The sequence below is a fragment of the Nothobranchius furzeri genome, chromosome 8 (assembly GCF_043380555.1).
Source record: "Nothobranchius furzeri strain GRZ-AD chromosome 8, NfurGRZ-RIMD1, whole genome shotgun sequence".
NCBI classification, from domain to species: domain Eukaryota; kingdom Metazoa; phylum Chordata; class Actinopteri; order Cyprinodontiformes; family Nothobranchiidae; genus Nothobranchius; species Nothobranchius furzeri.
This window is the reverse complement of record NC_091748.1, coordinates 68,235,187-68,250,493: the sequence shown is the minus strand read 5'-3', so window position 1 is coordinate 68,250,493 and position 15,307 is coordinate 68,235,187. Positions and strand designations below refer to the sequence as shown.

Genomic DNA, 15,307 nt, shown 5'->3' with positions numbered 1-15,307 from the left:
TTGGGAGAATATTGGCTCACTGCAGAGACAAGCCGCATGAACCATAAACGGTGCAAGTTGTGAAGCGCGTTCCATCCGCGAGCCGCATCACCAAGCGGAAAGTAAATACGTCAAGCATAAACCAAGCTTAAGGATCAGGTCTCTCGTTTTTGCAGATGATGTGGTCCTGTTGGCTTCATCAGAGCGTGATCTCCAGCTTTTGCTAGAGCGGTTTGCAGCCGATCGTGAAGTAGCCGGAAGTAGAATCAGCTCCTCTTAATCCGAGACTATGGTCTTGGGTCAGAAAAGGGTAGAATGCCTTCTTCAGGTCCGGGACGAAGTCCTGCCCCAAGTGTAGGTATTTAAGTTTCGTGGGGTCTTGACAATAGGGCTGTGAAATAGGTATTCATTTTTATAGAAGTGGTCTTGAAAATGTCTTAAAAAGTCTTGAATTTAACTTGATGAAAAGTTTATTTATTTCAATAATTGAACCTAAAAGGTGAAATTCATACATGAGGCAGACTGATTATATGCAAAGTGAGATGTTTCAAGTGGGGCTTTGTGCAAAGAATTTTAATGAACATGTCCTGTATTGACCATCAAAGTGTTATAAGAAAAAAGTCATAATATGTCCCCTTTAACTACAAACGAATACAAACTCTTATGAGCTGTCTGGCTTTGAAGTCTTCTTCCATGCTGTTGAGCTGATGGTTTCTGCTTTACTCTCATCTAACAGGATAACATTTCTCTGTTGCTTAAGCGTGACGAGTGATGGCAGAGCGGCCTTTGACAGACTGGGACAGTGGTCTCTTTGACTGCTTTGAGGATCCAGGCACTTGTAAGACTCAAACGTTTTAATTTGAACTTTCATTTTTAATTTGATTTTAATTTAATCTCCTAAAATCACCTAATCCAGATCATCCCATGTTTTACAGGTTGCTATGGTTTCTGGTGCTACCCTTTCCTCCAGTGTACAGTTACAGGAAGATTTGGAGAGAACAGCTGCCTCCCTTTGTGTGACATGTGTTACCGTCTTTACTTTGGATCCTGTTGGGTACCTGTAATTGTTCCTCCTGTTGCTTTGACTGTGAGGTCTTTAATGCGGAAGGAATATGGCATCAAGGTATGAAAACATCAGACCTCTCCATTATAATGTGAACAAATAGCTAACATGTTCACTGTGCTCTTTTACAGGGCTCTCTCGTTAGAGACATAATGGCTTCCTGTTGCTGTGTGTGGTGCTCCTGGTGTCAGATGCACCGTGAGCTAAAACATCGCAAGAAAACTCCCGTCATCATCAACACGCAGCACCAAACTGTTGTCATGCAGCCTGCTCCGATTTTGATAGCTCCTTCATATTCTCCTCCAGTTGATGTTGTCCAGAAGGGAGATGTTCAGGCTCAGTAATGACGTGTGGCTTTGGAGTTTTTTCTCAGTTCTTGCCACTCTGTTCTTTTGCTTGCCTTATCTATGTCAGTTGATTACGGCTCTCCCTGACCGTTTCACACTTACTCGTTCTTGAACACCCCTGTGTATTTAAACCCTTTGTTTATGACAGTTTTCAGATCCTTTCCATGTTTTTCAGTTTTCTAGGTCCAAATAAAGCAAGTTCAGTTTGTCTGCTAGTCTGCTTCGTCAGGGGTGGGCAACTCCAGTCCTCGAGAACTGCTGTCCAGCATGTTGTTTGTGTCTCTGCCATGAAGAAGAAGAAGAAAGTATCATTTCTATAGCGTGAATAGGAAAGAGGGAAATCAGTGGATCCTGAGGAAGGTGGAATAGGTGGGGAGAGCAGAATAAAGAGAGAGTGGTGAAGAAGGTCATACAAAAGCCAGCTTGAACAAGTGAGTTTTCAGCTGCTTTTTAAAGGAGACCACTGAGTCCACTGATCTCAGGCTCGGGAGGAGAGAGGTCCAGAGTCTGGGGGCCACAGCAGCAAATGATCTGTCACCTTTGGTCTTTAGCCTGGTGCGCTGCACAACCAGTAGGCTTTGATCACTGGACCTCAGGGACCTGCTGGGGGTGTAGGGACTAAGAAGATCACCAATGTAAGATGGTGCTTGTCCATGTAAGGCCCTATAGACCAGAACCAGGATCTTGAAATGAACCCTGAAGCTGACTGGCAGCCAGTGAAGCTGGAGAAGTGGGGTGACATGGGTGTGTTTGGAGGACTTGGTCAGAAGCCGAGCACAGGCATTCTGAACCACCTGTAGACGGTTCAGGGAGGTTCTGCTCAGACACGTGAAAAGAGAGTTACAGTAGTCTAAGCATGAGGAGATGAAGGTGTGGAGAACAGTCTCAAGTTCAGAGCGGGACAGAATGGGACTCAGCTTAGCAATGTTCCTGAGATGGAAGAAGGAAGAGCGAACAAGAGAACTGACATGAGAATCCAGGGTGAGAGCTGGGTCAAAGGTCACACCAAGATTCCTGACAGAAGGTTTGGTGTGGGAAGCAAGCTGACCAGGAGAGTCTCTGACTTTGGGAACCATCTTGTCTGGGGCACAAATGAGGATCTCAGTCTTATCTTCATTCAGCTGTAGAAAGCTCCCAGCCATCCAGGTTTTGATAGAGTCTAAGCAGGTGTGTAACAGCTGCAGCTTAGATATCTCATGGGGCTTGAAGGAGATGTACAGTTGGATGTCATCTGCATAAAGATGGTAGGAGATTCCTTTGAAGGAGCTCAGGATGTGCTGAAGAGGATGCAGATAGAGGAGGAAGAGCAGAGGCCCCAGCACAGAACCTTGTGGGACACCATGGGTAAGAGAGGTGGTGGAGGACCTAAACTTGGAGACGGCCACAGGCCATGACACACTTGACTTTAATCAGCAGTAGATTGACAAGCTTCTGCAGAGCTTTGTGAGGTGAATCAAGTGAAATTCCAATAATTAACCCTGATAAGGCACACCTGTGTAATAGAAACCATTTCTTAAAGATCATCACAGCAAAGGGTGGCTATTTTATAAAACATGTTTTCAGTTATTTCTCCTTTTGTGGTTAAATACATAACTCCAAATGTGTTCATTCGTAGTTTTGATGCCTTCAGTGAGATTCTCCCAATGTAAACATGAAAACAAAGAAAACACATTGAATGAGAAGGTGTGTCTACAGTCGACATTGCAGATCCCTACGACCTGAAAGGAAACAAACGGAGCTCAGAAGTTTCATTACTGCTGAAAATATATCACTCGAGTAAGCGTAGCGCTACTGCAACATGATTATAATCAAGTAAAAGTAAAATGTAGCCTCCCAGAAACGTTACTCCCACTAACACAGGCACTGCGCCAAGTTTTATTTTCTGGATGGGTCTTAATAAAATAAGTTATCAATATATGTTACACGCAGGTACAGAAACAACACCTACATCAGAGGTCGCGCTAGACATGGTTGTTTAACAGAGTTAAAAAAACAACCATTTCTCACATAATAATGAATTAAAATTCACAATTTAATTTTTAATTTGTAGTCTAAACAAGCTGTCCAGCATGTCCAGCAACATATTAATGTTACAATGAAATGATTTAACTTGAAGTAGGAATGTTTTACCTGCCTTGTTCTGGTTCTGCTGCTGGGTCGTGATGTTCTGATGGGAATCTTGTCTTGATGTAATTTGTTACCTCTGTGTTCTCTGTGCATAACGTTTAAAATGTGAATGCGTTGGGGTAATTCCAGTCTGTCAGAATGGCCAGCAGCCTTGAGATTTTGCCGTCAAAATATCCGGTTAACGCGATCCCAGCCTACATTTAAAGTGACTGCGTGTATTTTTCCTGGCAATAGAAGGCAGGAGATACCTAAATTGTTGCAAGCACGCGGTATTTTCATGTTGGAGTAAGACCTGAGCAACAGATGCCTATTAGGGTCAAAAAGCCATGGGGAGCGCAAACTTCAGCAAAATGACAACCACATCAGACCTCGTTACATCACTGGCAATGAGTGAAGTAGTAAATGTGTAAAACAACATTTAAGAATGGCAAAAGTTTTGTAACCATTTGTTACAAATAAGTAAATGCACTTTGTCCTTATAGGCTCCCGTAGAGGGAAACATGGCATCTAATATGGCGTCGCCCAGAGACTTGTAGCCTCATGGTGGGGGCCATCGGCTTGAACACTGTTGCTAACCACTTAAACATTCTCCCTCTCCTGATAACAACATTTTACTTTCTTTGACATTAGATGTGCTACTACTAGTTTATCCGTTTAATTATAGATTCACTAGGATAAATGCAATAAAGTTTATCTCTCACCAAATAGAATATTTACTAAGAAATCACAATGTAACCATAGAAACACTACTTGGTATATATTTTGTGTGTGTGTATGTGTGTCTTCTCGATCCCCAGTGAGTTGTGGTGGATGGCTGCTTATACTGAGCCAGGATCCTCTGGAGGTTTCAGATTTCAGCTTCAGATTTCAGATTTATTGGCCAAGTAAAATTACATTTACAAGGAATTTAGCTTCAGTAGATGTTCGCTCTCTGAAACATACAACTACAATAAATGAGAATAAAAATACGTAAAAAACACATAAGAACATTTATACCCACACACATGTACATTTACACACACACACACATCTCCCAGAGTTCGTTAGTGTCTAAAAATGCAACCAGCTGTAAATATACAACCCTCTCAAGCAGCTTAGATAAGTAAGGAAGATGTGAGATAGGTATGTAATTGGCCAACACAGCCTCCTCCAACCCCTTCTTTTTCAACAGTGGTCGTACATCAGCCCTCTTAAAGGTAAGGGGAACCACACAAGAGGCCAGACTGGTATTTAAGATAAACAGTATATAAGGGGCCAGAACAGAAAAAGCCTCCTTAAGCATCCTTGGGGGAAGAACATCATAAATGGAACCAGAAGGTTTTTGCCTAGAAATGAGTTCCTCTAGCTCTGTCATAGATATAGTCTGGAAGGCTGGCAGGTTTGCCCTAAGTGGCATAGGCTCCACCAAAACAGGAGTGCGACCTACAGTAGCAGCCCGAATCATTGCTATCTTGTCCACAAAGTAGTGAAGAAAATCCTCACATGTCCTGGCCAACGCAGCAGTGGACCTGGAGGCAGAAGCTGCAGTTTCCAGTACTGAATCAATTACCTTAAAGAGAGTGCGTGGGTCATGAGAGTTTGATTCCACAATGTTGGCATAATATCTGATCCTAGCCTGTCGTACCACTTCCTGGTAATCAAAAAGTGACTTTTTATAAATTTCATAGGACACGTGAAGTTTGTCTTGCTTCCACTTTTGCTCAGCTCTCCTGCAGGCCTGCCTGGAGGCCTGGGTCTCATCAGACATCCACGGCTCTGCCCTATGCCCTCCTTTCCTAATCTTAAAGGGAGAGCGTGTCAAAACGAGTAATAAACTCTTCAACAGGGAGGTGGGCTAGGAGAAGATCCTGTCCTGCTAAACCAAAGCACTCACTGAATCTCGCCACCTTAGCAGGATTTATGGCACGACTGCACCTCTCAGGAAGAGAAGCTTTCCCCACTGCGTGTCCCAGACTGCAGCAAACCCCAAAAAAGAACCCCCCAAATTTAACTCGATGAAATCAGTTCCAATTAAACCATTACAGAAACCAGGAAATCCCAACAAACAAAAGCATTTGCTTTCTGTTTACCACTGACTTTAAAAAGGGAATGCACACAGTTGTTTTTTATATTTGTCTTTAAAACAATGTATTATGTTAAAAAAGACTAATATGAGTAGTAGCAGAATGAAAACAAATAATCAACTGAAATAAAAATAGCCCAACAGGTGATAATTTAGTTTAATATCAACTCCTTGGCAAAATTATTGCAAAGATCTGAAATAATTACATGCTTTAATTAATTCTAAATTATGTGAATTTTAAAAGAAATATGTTGTTTATTTAAAAAGGGGGACTGCAGGGTGTGTTCCAACTACAGGGGGATCACACTCCTGAGCCTCCCTGGTAAGGTCTATTCAGGGGTTCCGGAGAGGAGGGTCTGTCGGATTGTTGAACCTCAGATTCAGGAGGAGCAATGTGGTTTTCGTCCTGGCCGTGGAACACTGGACCAGCTCTATACCCTTAGGGGGATCCTGGAGGGTGTGTGGGAATTTGCCCAACCAGTCTACACGTGTTTTGTGGATTTGGAGAAGGCGTTTGACCGCGTCCCTCGGGGGGCCCTGTGGGGGGTACTCCGGGAGTATGGGATACCAGGCCCTCTGATACGGGCTGTTAGGTCCCTGTATGACCGGTGTCAGAGCTTGGTCTGCATTGCCGACAGTAAGTCGGGCTCATTCCCAGTGAGAGTTGGACTCCGCCAAGGCTGCCCTTTGTCACGGATTCTGTTCATAACCTTTATGGACAGGATTTCTAGGTGCAGCCAAGTTGTGGAGGGCATCCGTTTTGGTGGCCTGAGGATCAGGTCTCTGCTTTTTGCAGATGATGTGGTCCTGTTGGCTTCATTGGAACGTGATCTTCAGCTTTCGCTGGAGCGGTTCGCAGCTGAGTGTGAAGCAGCTGTGATGAGAATCATCTCCTCTAAATCTGAGACCATGATCTTGATTCGGAAAAGGGTAGAATGCCTTCTCCGGGTCAGGGATGAGGTCCTGTCCCAAGTGGAGGAGTTTAAGTATCTCTTGTTCATGAGTGAGTGAAAACTGGAGCATGAGATCGATAGGCGGATTGGTGCTGCATCTGCAGTGATGTGGGCGTTGTACCGGTCTGTCGTGGTGAAGAGAGAGCCGAGTCAGAAGGCGAAGTTCTCGATTTACCGGTCGATCTACGTTCCTACCCTCACCTATGGTCATGAGCTTTGGGTAGTGACTGAAAGAACGAGATCAAGGATACAAGCAGCCGAAATTAGTTTTCTACACAAAGTGGCTGGGCTCTCCCTTAGAGATAGGGTGAGAAGCTCAGTCATCCGGGAGGGGCTCAGAGTAGACCCGCTGCTCCTCCACATCGAGGAGCCAGTTGTGGTGGCTCGGGCATCTGGTCAGGATGCCTCCGTGGTGAGGTTTTCCGGGCACGTCCAACTGGGAGGAGGCCTAAAGGTAGACCCAGGACACATTGGAGGGACTATGTCTCTCACCTGGCCAGGGAACACCTTGGGATTGCCCCGGAGGAGCCGGCCCAAGTGGCTGGGGAGAGGGAAGTCTGGGCCTCTCGCCTTAGGCTACTGCCTCGCGACCCGACTCCGGATAAGTGGGTGAAAATGGATGGATGGATGTGTTTAAAATTAATAAAGAGAAAATAAAATGCACCTTTTATCTTACGTTTGTACACAGATGTTAAAATGTAAAAGTCTGCATACAGAATAGTCTGAAGTCCAAAACGGTTTTCCTTTCACTTCATGGCTATAGTTAGATAAGTGCAGTAAGCCTGTCTCTTTCCTGATCTTTGCATTGCTTAAACATCACATTTCCATTATTTATTATGTTTTCCTTCTGCTACTAGTCAGATAAATCTTTACTAACATCACAAATAACTGCAGATTTTAGGTCGATGTTTACTGCCTGCATGTTGAGGTGGACGTTTCTAATCAAGCACGATGGTCCGGTCGTCTCTGAAACCAAACAAGACTAAAAGAGGCACAGAAAGGATTCTGAAACATTAATAAAGTGACACTCAGTTAAACCATCCATTTAGGTCGTTTGTGCATCGTGGTACTCCTGAAGACAGTTCCCGTCTTTGTTCAGGCATTTCTCACAAAAAACACAGGCGAAGTGATCACACGTGTGCCTGTGCAGTGCGTATTTGCTGGGCTTCCCATGCTGGAAAATAGTCAATAAAACCTTCTTTTCACACATCAAGAGGCCCATGTTGGCCTCTAACTGGCGCGAGGTGTTTCTTCTGGAGAGGAAAATGGACAGACTGTCCTGAGAGGTGGCAACAACAGCTTAAGGCACGATGAGCTTCTGCTCCTCATCTGAAGAGGGTCTATGCATTCATTACTGCCATCTGACAGCGCACCACCAAACGCTCTATTTTTGAGATCTGAAGCTGACAGCATCTCAAGGTCAACTCTTCTCATGAAAGTTGTTTTAGATGTTCAATCCCAGTCCTTCACTTCCACCTCTCTGCTTCTTGCAGATGCAGTCAACGTTGTCCTCATCTTTGTAACCGATGAAGATGCCATCGGTGAAGGTTTCAGACGATTGGGAAGTTTTATTTCATTCAAATATTTACTTTTAAAGCATGATTGTATTCAAACTCTAGTAAGTAATCTTTCAACGTTTGCATCAGATTATTTAGTTTCTTCATTGTTGTGAAAAAAAAGTAAAGTGATCAAAATAATTCATATTGAAAATGTTTTAATTGGCTGAAACATAACAGATGTATCGCCAGGTGTCCTTTTCTTGTCGGGCACTTCAGGGTTTTAAAGAAAAAGGGTTATTAATTTAAATCATGCCCATAATCATGAATGTTCAGCAGAATAAAAAAGTTCCCTTTTAAAACTCTAAATGAGTTTTATTTTGCTTTTGTTTGAGATCACACCGGTTTGTATCTAATCAATACTCCCTGATTGGTCTATTAACACACCAGAGCAGCTGATATCTGAGCAGATAACATAGAGTTCAGATTTCTTATTTTATTGACATTAAAAATACTTAATTGTGTTTTCAGCTAATGTGTATTTTCTTCTCTGACAAAAACGTTTTCCAGAACGAAGAGCCTTTCACCAGAACAATGAAGCTGGGCGTGCCCGCCTTGACAAAAAACCTGAGAACAAAGAAAGAAATCGTTAGAAACCCTTAAAGAGAAACTCACAAACACCAGAATGTTTATTTGTTTTCAAATCAATTAAAGGTGTGGCTCACTGAAATAACTTTATTTCTGAGATTTTCATGCAGGCCGAACATGAAAATAGTGTTCTACGCCTATCTGCGGCATTCGCTTCTGATAGAAAATAGACGGTGAAACGTAGAAATTCCTGACAGATCTACGTCACACTGTCACGTAACATTCATGGACTCACCCATCTTGACTCACGACAAGGAAGGTTGCTGTTGGTTTAGTGTCCAGGAAACAGCGTCTAATAGCCGAGACGTCCTCTGCTAACTGTTAGCATTAGCAACTCCACCACACAGCAGAACTCTTCCAGGCTTGTGTTATTTGTAGAGATAAAACTTCAACATTGCAGAGCAAACTAAAGCCTAATTTATACTTCCTCTGAGTCGGGAAGGACACACGCAACGCCACTATCCGTCCTTTCGAGGGCTCTCCAGCAGGTTCGCAAGAACGGACGGAGTCGAGCTCTCTTTTCTAAACATCTGTGCGTCAAGACGGAGAATGCAAGCTTGTGATTGGTCAGGACGCTGCTGTCGTCTACAGCGCCACCATTGCGCCCTCAGAAACATAAAGAGAGCCGAGAATATCTAGCGGCAGACACGGAGAAGCTTGAAGAATACCTCGTGGAAAAACTTTTAAAACATGAACATTTAATTCCCCCGTGACTGGAGGAGTGAAAAGATACGCAGCAAGCGTTTTATTCATGGATGGAAATGACAGGAAACGTGGGTTTAAAGGTGGCGAGCACATGAAGAGGTGGAGGAGGATGAAGGACAAATTTGTCCGTGTTAAAAAGTCTATTAAATACAAAAAATAAACAATAAAACACACCATCTTGGACCGGATACATGACAGGATATCCCAGAACAGCGCTACGCCCTCTGTTGTCCTGGCGGGGAATTGCTTTGCAACACTCCCCGGGAGACGGAGAAGTACGAGGGCAAATTGCCTCCATCCGTGAGCGAGTGTGTGTCTTGTGGAGCTGACGGGGAAGTATAAATTAGACTTAAGTGGTAAAGTTGCGCTGCTGTTAGCCAGTCATAGGCGAAATGTCCAAATATTAGGAAATAAGTCTCCAAATCCTGTCGTCTGAAGCTCTCCTCTGAACTGGCCAACTTCTAGATCCTGTAAGAGAGTAACCAGAGCTTTTTGTACCCAGAGTACAACTAACAAGGAATTCATTCCTACTAGAGACCACTGCACATGTATTGATTAAACAGGTGAACCACACCTTTAAGCAATTAAAAAGTCTTAAACTATGAAATTAGGTTAGGGTTAAGCTGGATCACACTATGCGATTTGTGGCCATCTTAGCCAACTCCCTCGTCGGGGGCATAACCGTGTAAAAAAACATTGAATATGAGGGTGATTTTCATTTCCACATCCAGTCCGACTAGCTCTGCGGCAGCTTTTTGAGCCGTCTCACGACCCAAATCAGCCTCCGACAGTCTACAAACATGCTTGAAAACCTACGACTACTGTCTGCAATCGACCAATGAAAACACACCTTTGGGATGCTGCAGCAGCAAGACTCCGCCTCTCTGAGTTTTGGTTTTAATGTATGTTTAAAATGCAGATTATAAACTACACAACAGTTTTTATTTTTTGTTAAAGCTGCTTTCAGGAGTTTTCCCTTTTCAGAAATCCGTAAAAGTGATTATCTCATCATGTACTGTGGTATGATGTAAGCAATGCGTCCTTTTTTGTTTTTTGCTAGCACGCCCCCTGCCCCGCAGAGCTCCGTGCAATAGGAAACTGAGCGCCGACCAGAACTAACCAATAGCGTTAGACTACCGCTTAGATGCTTCAAATTTAAGGAATACCTCAGCTGATGTTGAGTTGATGAACCTTTCACGGACAAGTAAGTCTTTAAAATATAAAAATATGAAAACACAACATGACATGAGAATAATACTCGTAAAACAACGTGTTTTACCTCCGTTTGTTGGCTACAGAAGCACATTTATAAACAAAAATCGTGAAGTCGCCATCTTCGGTTCCAGAGACTATTTGTGTGATATGCTTGTCAGCCAGCATAAGGTGCCATTGTTTAATAGAAATAATCCAGAAAGAGACTTTAACCCTCTGGAGGCAGGTGTTGCAGATTTGCAACGTTAAAATCTACCTACCTGGTTACTCCACATGCGTATTTCATGAGCATTTTTTAAATGATAAATGACCCGCACTTGTATAGCGCCTCTCAGAATAATGACTCCAAAGCGCTTTACACCACACTACGACCACCACCAGCAGGCAAGGTGGGTTAAGTGTCTTGCCCAAGGACACAACAGCAGAATTATCTGTCCTGGAGCCAGGATCGAACCTGCAACCTTCTGATTACTGGACAACCCGCTCAACCTGTTGAGCTACTGCTGCCCCCCCCCCCCCCCCCACACACACACGCACACACTCAGAAGTACCCCTGAAGGACTTAGTTGTTCGTCCTTTTTTCCAAAACTTATTTTGAGCCTGAGAGGGTTAAGAGCCCAAGTTAAGCCAGAGTTATGCTAAAATAATTACACAATTTTTTTAGACCGACAGCTGAATTATGAAAACCGTGATTCTTTGATCTATGAGAGTGTGATAGGAGATGTGGTCACAAACCTAAAAAATCAAACACAAAAACATGAGATCCCTTTTCTGTTGGTGGAAACCGCACATGTTCAACCAACAAGGATGGTTCAGCAGCGTTTTGCTGCAGAGGAACACAGGACGCTCCGCTCTGTGACAGCGGGTGTGATGAGGCGTCACGGAGCTGCGGGGTAAATAGTGAGACAGATATTGGAGTGATCTGAGATAGATTGTTACTTCTCTGTAGTTTAGCAGGTTTTTATGTATAATGGAGAAGGATGAATGACCAGAAGACAGATCAGCCGTTTAGCTGAAAGATGGACAAAGGAGACCCAAAGCCAGAGTCTGGCGCCAAAGCGAGGGTTTTGAAAATGACCCTTGTTCTGAGGAAGATGAGCGAAGTGTTACCAGCGGTGCTTTATTTTATCTTCAGCTTTGTTTTGGTTAGCGGTCTGCTTAGGAGGTGTCCTGTTGGAGCGACTCAGAAATCTTGCGCCGTACAGCGTGCCGCCTTTCTGGAGTTCTCACAGCGTGACAAGAACCGTGTGATCCGGGCTTTAACCAGAAATCTGATTCACCTTTTAACAAACCAAAAACCTGCAGTAACCATAGCGATGACACTAAATTACATTATAACTTATAAATGGCAAAAATGATGTCAGAATGTAATGTAAGCCACAATAAAAACAATGATTACATTTAACAATAAATAGTAAGAATTTAGCCTAAACTCAGTTTCTTAGAAATAAAATCACCTTTTATGCTGCAGAATCCTCAAGAGGGACGCATCTGGATCTACTTGGTAGAGAGTCTGTTTCACCTCATCCTCAAAGTAGAGCTGAAAGTACAAAACAGTAAATTACCTTCGGTCGGACTGTTGATGTTTAATCCCACTGGCGTAACTTTGTCTGTCAATGCGGATTTTAACTCCATCAGACATTTTTCTACATATTATAATTATAGAGAATAAACCTCCTTGGTTAAACTTCTCAGAACTTTAAACTCAAAGGAATTAAATAATTTATAGTTTAAGAAAAGTACGTCATCAACTACCTTATATGTTTTGGTCTGTTTCCTTCCTGCTCTTAGCTTTACTTAACTCATTCACTGCCACTGACGACTAAAGTCGTCATTTGCATTTTTTTACTGTTTGAGCATCGGAACGAGCCCCCGCGCTGAGAGAACATGCATCTCAGCCCTGAAGCCGATCTTCATCCACATACATCACAGATCACATGATCAGGAAGCAACACATCCATGTGTTTGGAGATCGTTTTGGGCCGTTCCTGTAAAAAAAAAAAGAGAGGCGCGAACCGGAAAAGCATCTGCCAATCACAATTCGACAACGGGTTATGAAAGAACGGATAACGCTCGAAACACGCAGACTCTTCCTGATGAAAGAGGTGAGTCTCCTCTTTGTTTTGGTTGTTTTGGCATCGACATCATGCTAGCGCGCAACGTTCTGTGACTCTTAAAAAAACAGTAAAAACGGTGAGAACCGCTGGCAGCGAAGGCCGTTAGTGATCAGGAAACGGCTGGCAGTGAATGAGTTAAACATCACAAAACTAAATACCTGCAGATTCTGGGGGTGGTATTTTCTGTCTGTGTCCCAAGGTGGAAGCTCTTCTCCAAACATGACGGTCAGGTGGTCTCTAAAACTAAACAACCATTAAAATGTTAAAAAGATAGTCACATTTGAGCAAAGCATGAATTCAAATCATCAAATAGCGCCACCATGTGGCCTTATAAGCATTTTCTTACTAACAAATTCATAACATTTTTAATTTTGCCAAACTAACATTTGTAATCTTGTCATGCTCTGTATGATGACAATAAAGAATTCATTCATTCATTTTAACAGCTTCTCTGATTTCTATAACTCAAATTTTCTTTTTGGTCATTGTTGCTTTTTCAAAATGTCATTTCAGACTAAATTAAGATAAAGAAGAGTTTTTAGTTTTTTTTACCAGGTGTTCTCGCAGAAGGCCGAGATAAAATCAGTCTGCTGATGTTCAGGGTAGAGAAAGAGAACAGGCCAATGCAGCAGGCCCTGCTGGTCTAGGAAAACCTGAGCCCCTGTGACCTCCTGGGAGCTCAGGCCATCCAGACTCAGCTGGGCGATGGCTGCAGGAGAGCCAGCATCCTCATCATCACTGTTTGAACCATGCACACGTGTCCCTGCAGGCGGCAGAAGTTTTATACCTCGGTCCTGTCCGCAGATCACAAAAACACATCCGATGATCATAAACAAATATGTGATTTTATATCTCATTCTGTAATGATGTGATCCTAGAGAGCACATGTTGTGTTTAATCAGGATGATTCAGGTCATGCGAATATTGTATGTTTGTTTTAAGGTTTAAAAATAAGGATATTTTTACCTTTATAGCAACGAGAAGAGCTTCTTTCTCACCATGTAACTTCTTTTCTTTGGCCTTGGCTTTTCTGGCATCTCTCTCTGCTGTTCTCTGTAGACACACACACACACACACACACAATATAGGTTTAACTTGATGCATTCATCTTTTAAAACTTTCACGCATAGCTCACCAACAGCAATAATAAAATAATAATACTTTGTGTTTCTCTGCTGCTGCTCTCAGCTCCTGCAGCTTTTTGTCAGTGGGGTGGACCTTTAATCCCTCATCGCACCACTGGACAGCCTCTGCAAAGTTACGCAGCTCTATGCAGCACTGAGCTCCTGCAGGACCACAAACACAATCCAACACCGTCATTATCAATGCAGAACACCAAAGCAGACATTTAGAATAATTGACGTGTAACTGTAATAATTTACTATATGTTTCCTCTGGTGTTTGGCAGCCACTGTGTTGTACTAAAAATAGCTATTTCTCACTGCAGAGATTCCACTTCAATGTCATTTGACCAATTCTTGCAAATACAATCAAAAATATGGAAAGAAACAAATCCATTTGGCTTTTTATCAGTACAGTTGTTGTGATTCGTTACTTTGTGAGCAAAGTATTAGCTTACAGACCTCTGATCAAAGCTTTGAGGTGGTCTGGTTTGATCTTTTTTGCAGCTACAGCATCATTCAGTGCAGAGCGCATGTTACCTGTGTTAAAAAATATCAGTGCACTTTAATATTTATGTCTTGACACAGGTGAATGAACGGTGAATGTACCATGAGACATTATACCCAGATGGAAGTGTGAAGCGGCTCGGTTCGTGAGAATTACAGCCCTGAGCTCCTCATCCCCACATTTCACCTTCAACGCTGCTGTGTAAGACACGACTGCCTGTTTGTAGCTCCTCTCCTTAAAATAAGCATTTCCTTCATTTTTCAGGCTTTTTGCTTGTTCTGATGAGGAAACAAAACATGTATAAACTTTAATATGTGACTGAAGACTCATTCTGTGTTCGGATAAGGACACACTTACCTTCTGGAGGTCGGTCTTCATCGTGGATCATGGACTGGAGACATGCTAGGTCTGGGTATTCTCGTGGGTTGATGTTTTCAGGGGCTTCTTTCATAAACATGGGTATTTTATCGAACTCCTAGAAGAAAAACAAAAAAACTAAATAAATCTCGATATTAACTAACGATCTGTTGAAGACTGATGATGAAAGTCTGAGTTACCTCCTCCCAGGTGTCTTCATTGAAGCCCTTTTTATATCTCTGCGTCTTGAATTTGTCCATGAATTCGTCCATCCCGTCGTCACTGTCACTCTGAACCGCCGTTGACGCCATTTTGGCTCAATTTAGCGCTAAAACGCTGTTTAGTGACGTTAATATGGAATAAAGACTATAAATGTATCTACAGAAACCGAACCCACAGCCAAAAAAGCATAAACGCAGCCTTGTTTACGCATGTGTTTCTGCGCTGCGCGTTTATTACTAGTCCGTGCGGAAACTTAAACCCGAAATATTGGTTCCACTTTCAGAATAAACCACTTACCAGTGTAGTTTGTTTAAAAATATCAAAATTGGAGAAAAACATTTTTTTAACTTGGACTCCAAATATTTTATTTTTTCCGTGGAAGGGTAAAAA

The 15,307-nt window shown here is 42.8% G+C and overlaps 2 protein-coding genes across 5 annotated transcripts; one reads left to right on the top strand and one right to left on the bottom strand.

Moving 5' to 3' along the window:
- Window positions 1-557: 557 nt before the first annotated feature.
- Window positions 558-1,597, top strand: LOC107392637 (placenta-specific gene 8 protein). Its single transcript, XM_070554265.1, has 3 exons — window positions 558-817; window positions 915-1,102; window positions 1,174-1,597. The coding sequence occupies exons 1-3, from the start codon at window positions 751-753 to the stop codon at window positions 1,384-1,386; spliced, it is 468 nt and encodes a 155-aa protein (XP_070410366.1). The 5' UTR covers window positions 558-750; the 3' UTR covers window positions 1,387-1,597.
- Window positions 1,598-8,508: 6,911 nt separating this feature from the next.
- ttc4 (tetratricopeptide repeat domain 4) lies at window positions 8,509-15,146 on the bottom strand. 4 transcript variants are annotated; one of them, XM_015970978.3, is made up of 10 exons: window positions 14,896-15,146; window positions 14,696-14,813; window positions 14,455-14,616; window positions 14,293-14,370; window positions 13,871-13,995; window positions 13,676-13,762; window positions 13,262-13,503; window positions 12,868-12,952; window positions 12,050-12,132; window positions 8,509-8,654 (listed from the first exon to the last, which is right to left on the bottom strand). In XM_015970978.3, exons 1-10 carry the CDS (start codon window positions 15,004-15,006, stop codon window positions 8,555-8,557), a joined length of 1,191 nt encoding a protein of 396 aa, XP_015826464.3. In that variant the 5' UTR covers window positions 15,007-15,146; the 3' UTR covers window positions 8,509-8,554. The 4 variants fall into 4 exon arrangements, with proteins under 4 accessions (XP_015826464.3, XP_015826465.3, XP_070410365.1 ...); XM_070554264.1 differs by lacking the exon at window positions 8,509-8,654 and adding an exon at window positions 9,695-9,848; XM_015970979.3 differs by lacking the exon at window positions 14,293-14,370 and having other exon boundaries at window positions 14,440-14,616.
- Between the last annotated feature and the right edge of the window lie 161 nt (window positions 15,147-15,307).

Excerpts from the sequence above, each read along its gene's own strand:
- ttc4 (XM_015970978.3), bottom strand. The coding sequence starts at position 15,006 with ATGGCGTCAACGGCGGTTCAGAGTGACAGTGACGACGGGATGGACGAA. Across the intron at positions 14,814-14,895 it reads ATGAAGACACCTGGGAGGAG|GAGTTCGATAAAATACCCAT; the intron begins GTAACTCAGACT and ends TTTTTCTTCTAG. Across the intron at positions 12,953-13,261 it reads GCCTTCTGCGAGAACACCTG|TTTTAGAGACCACCTGACCG; the intron begins GTAAAAAAAACT and ends ATGGTTGTTTAG.
- LOC107392637 (XM_070554265.1), top strand. The coding sequence starts at position 751 with ATGGCAGAGCGGCCTTTGACAGACTGGGACAGTGGTCTCTTTGACTGC. Across the intron at positions 818-914 it reads CTTTGAGGATCCAGGCACTT|GTTGCTATGGTTTCTGGTGC; the intron begins GTAAGACTCAAA and ends CATGTTTTACAG. Across the intron at positions 1,103-1,173 it reads GGAAGGAATATGGCATCAAG|GGCTCTCTCGTTAGAGACAT; the intron begins GTATGAAAACAT and ends GCTCTTTTACAG.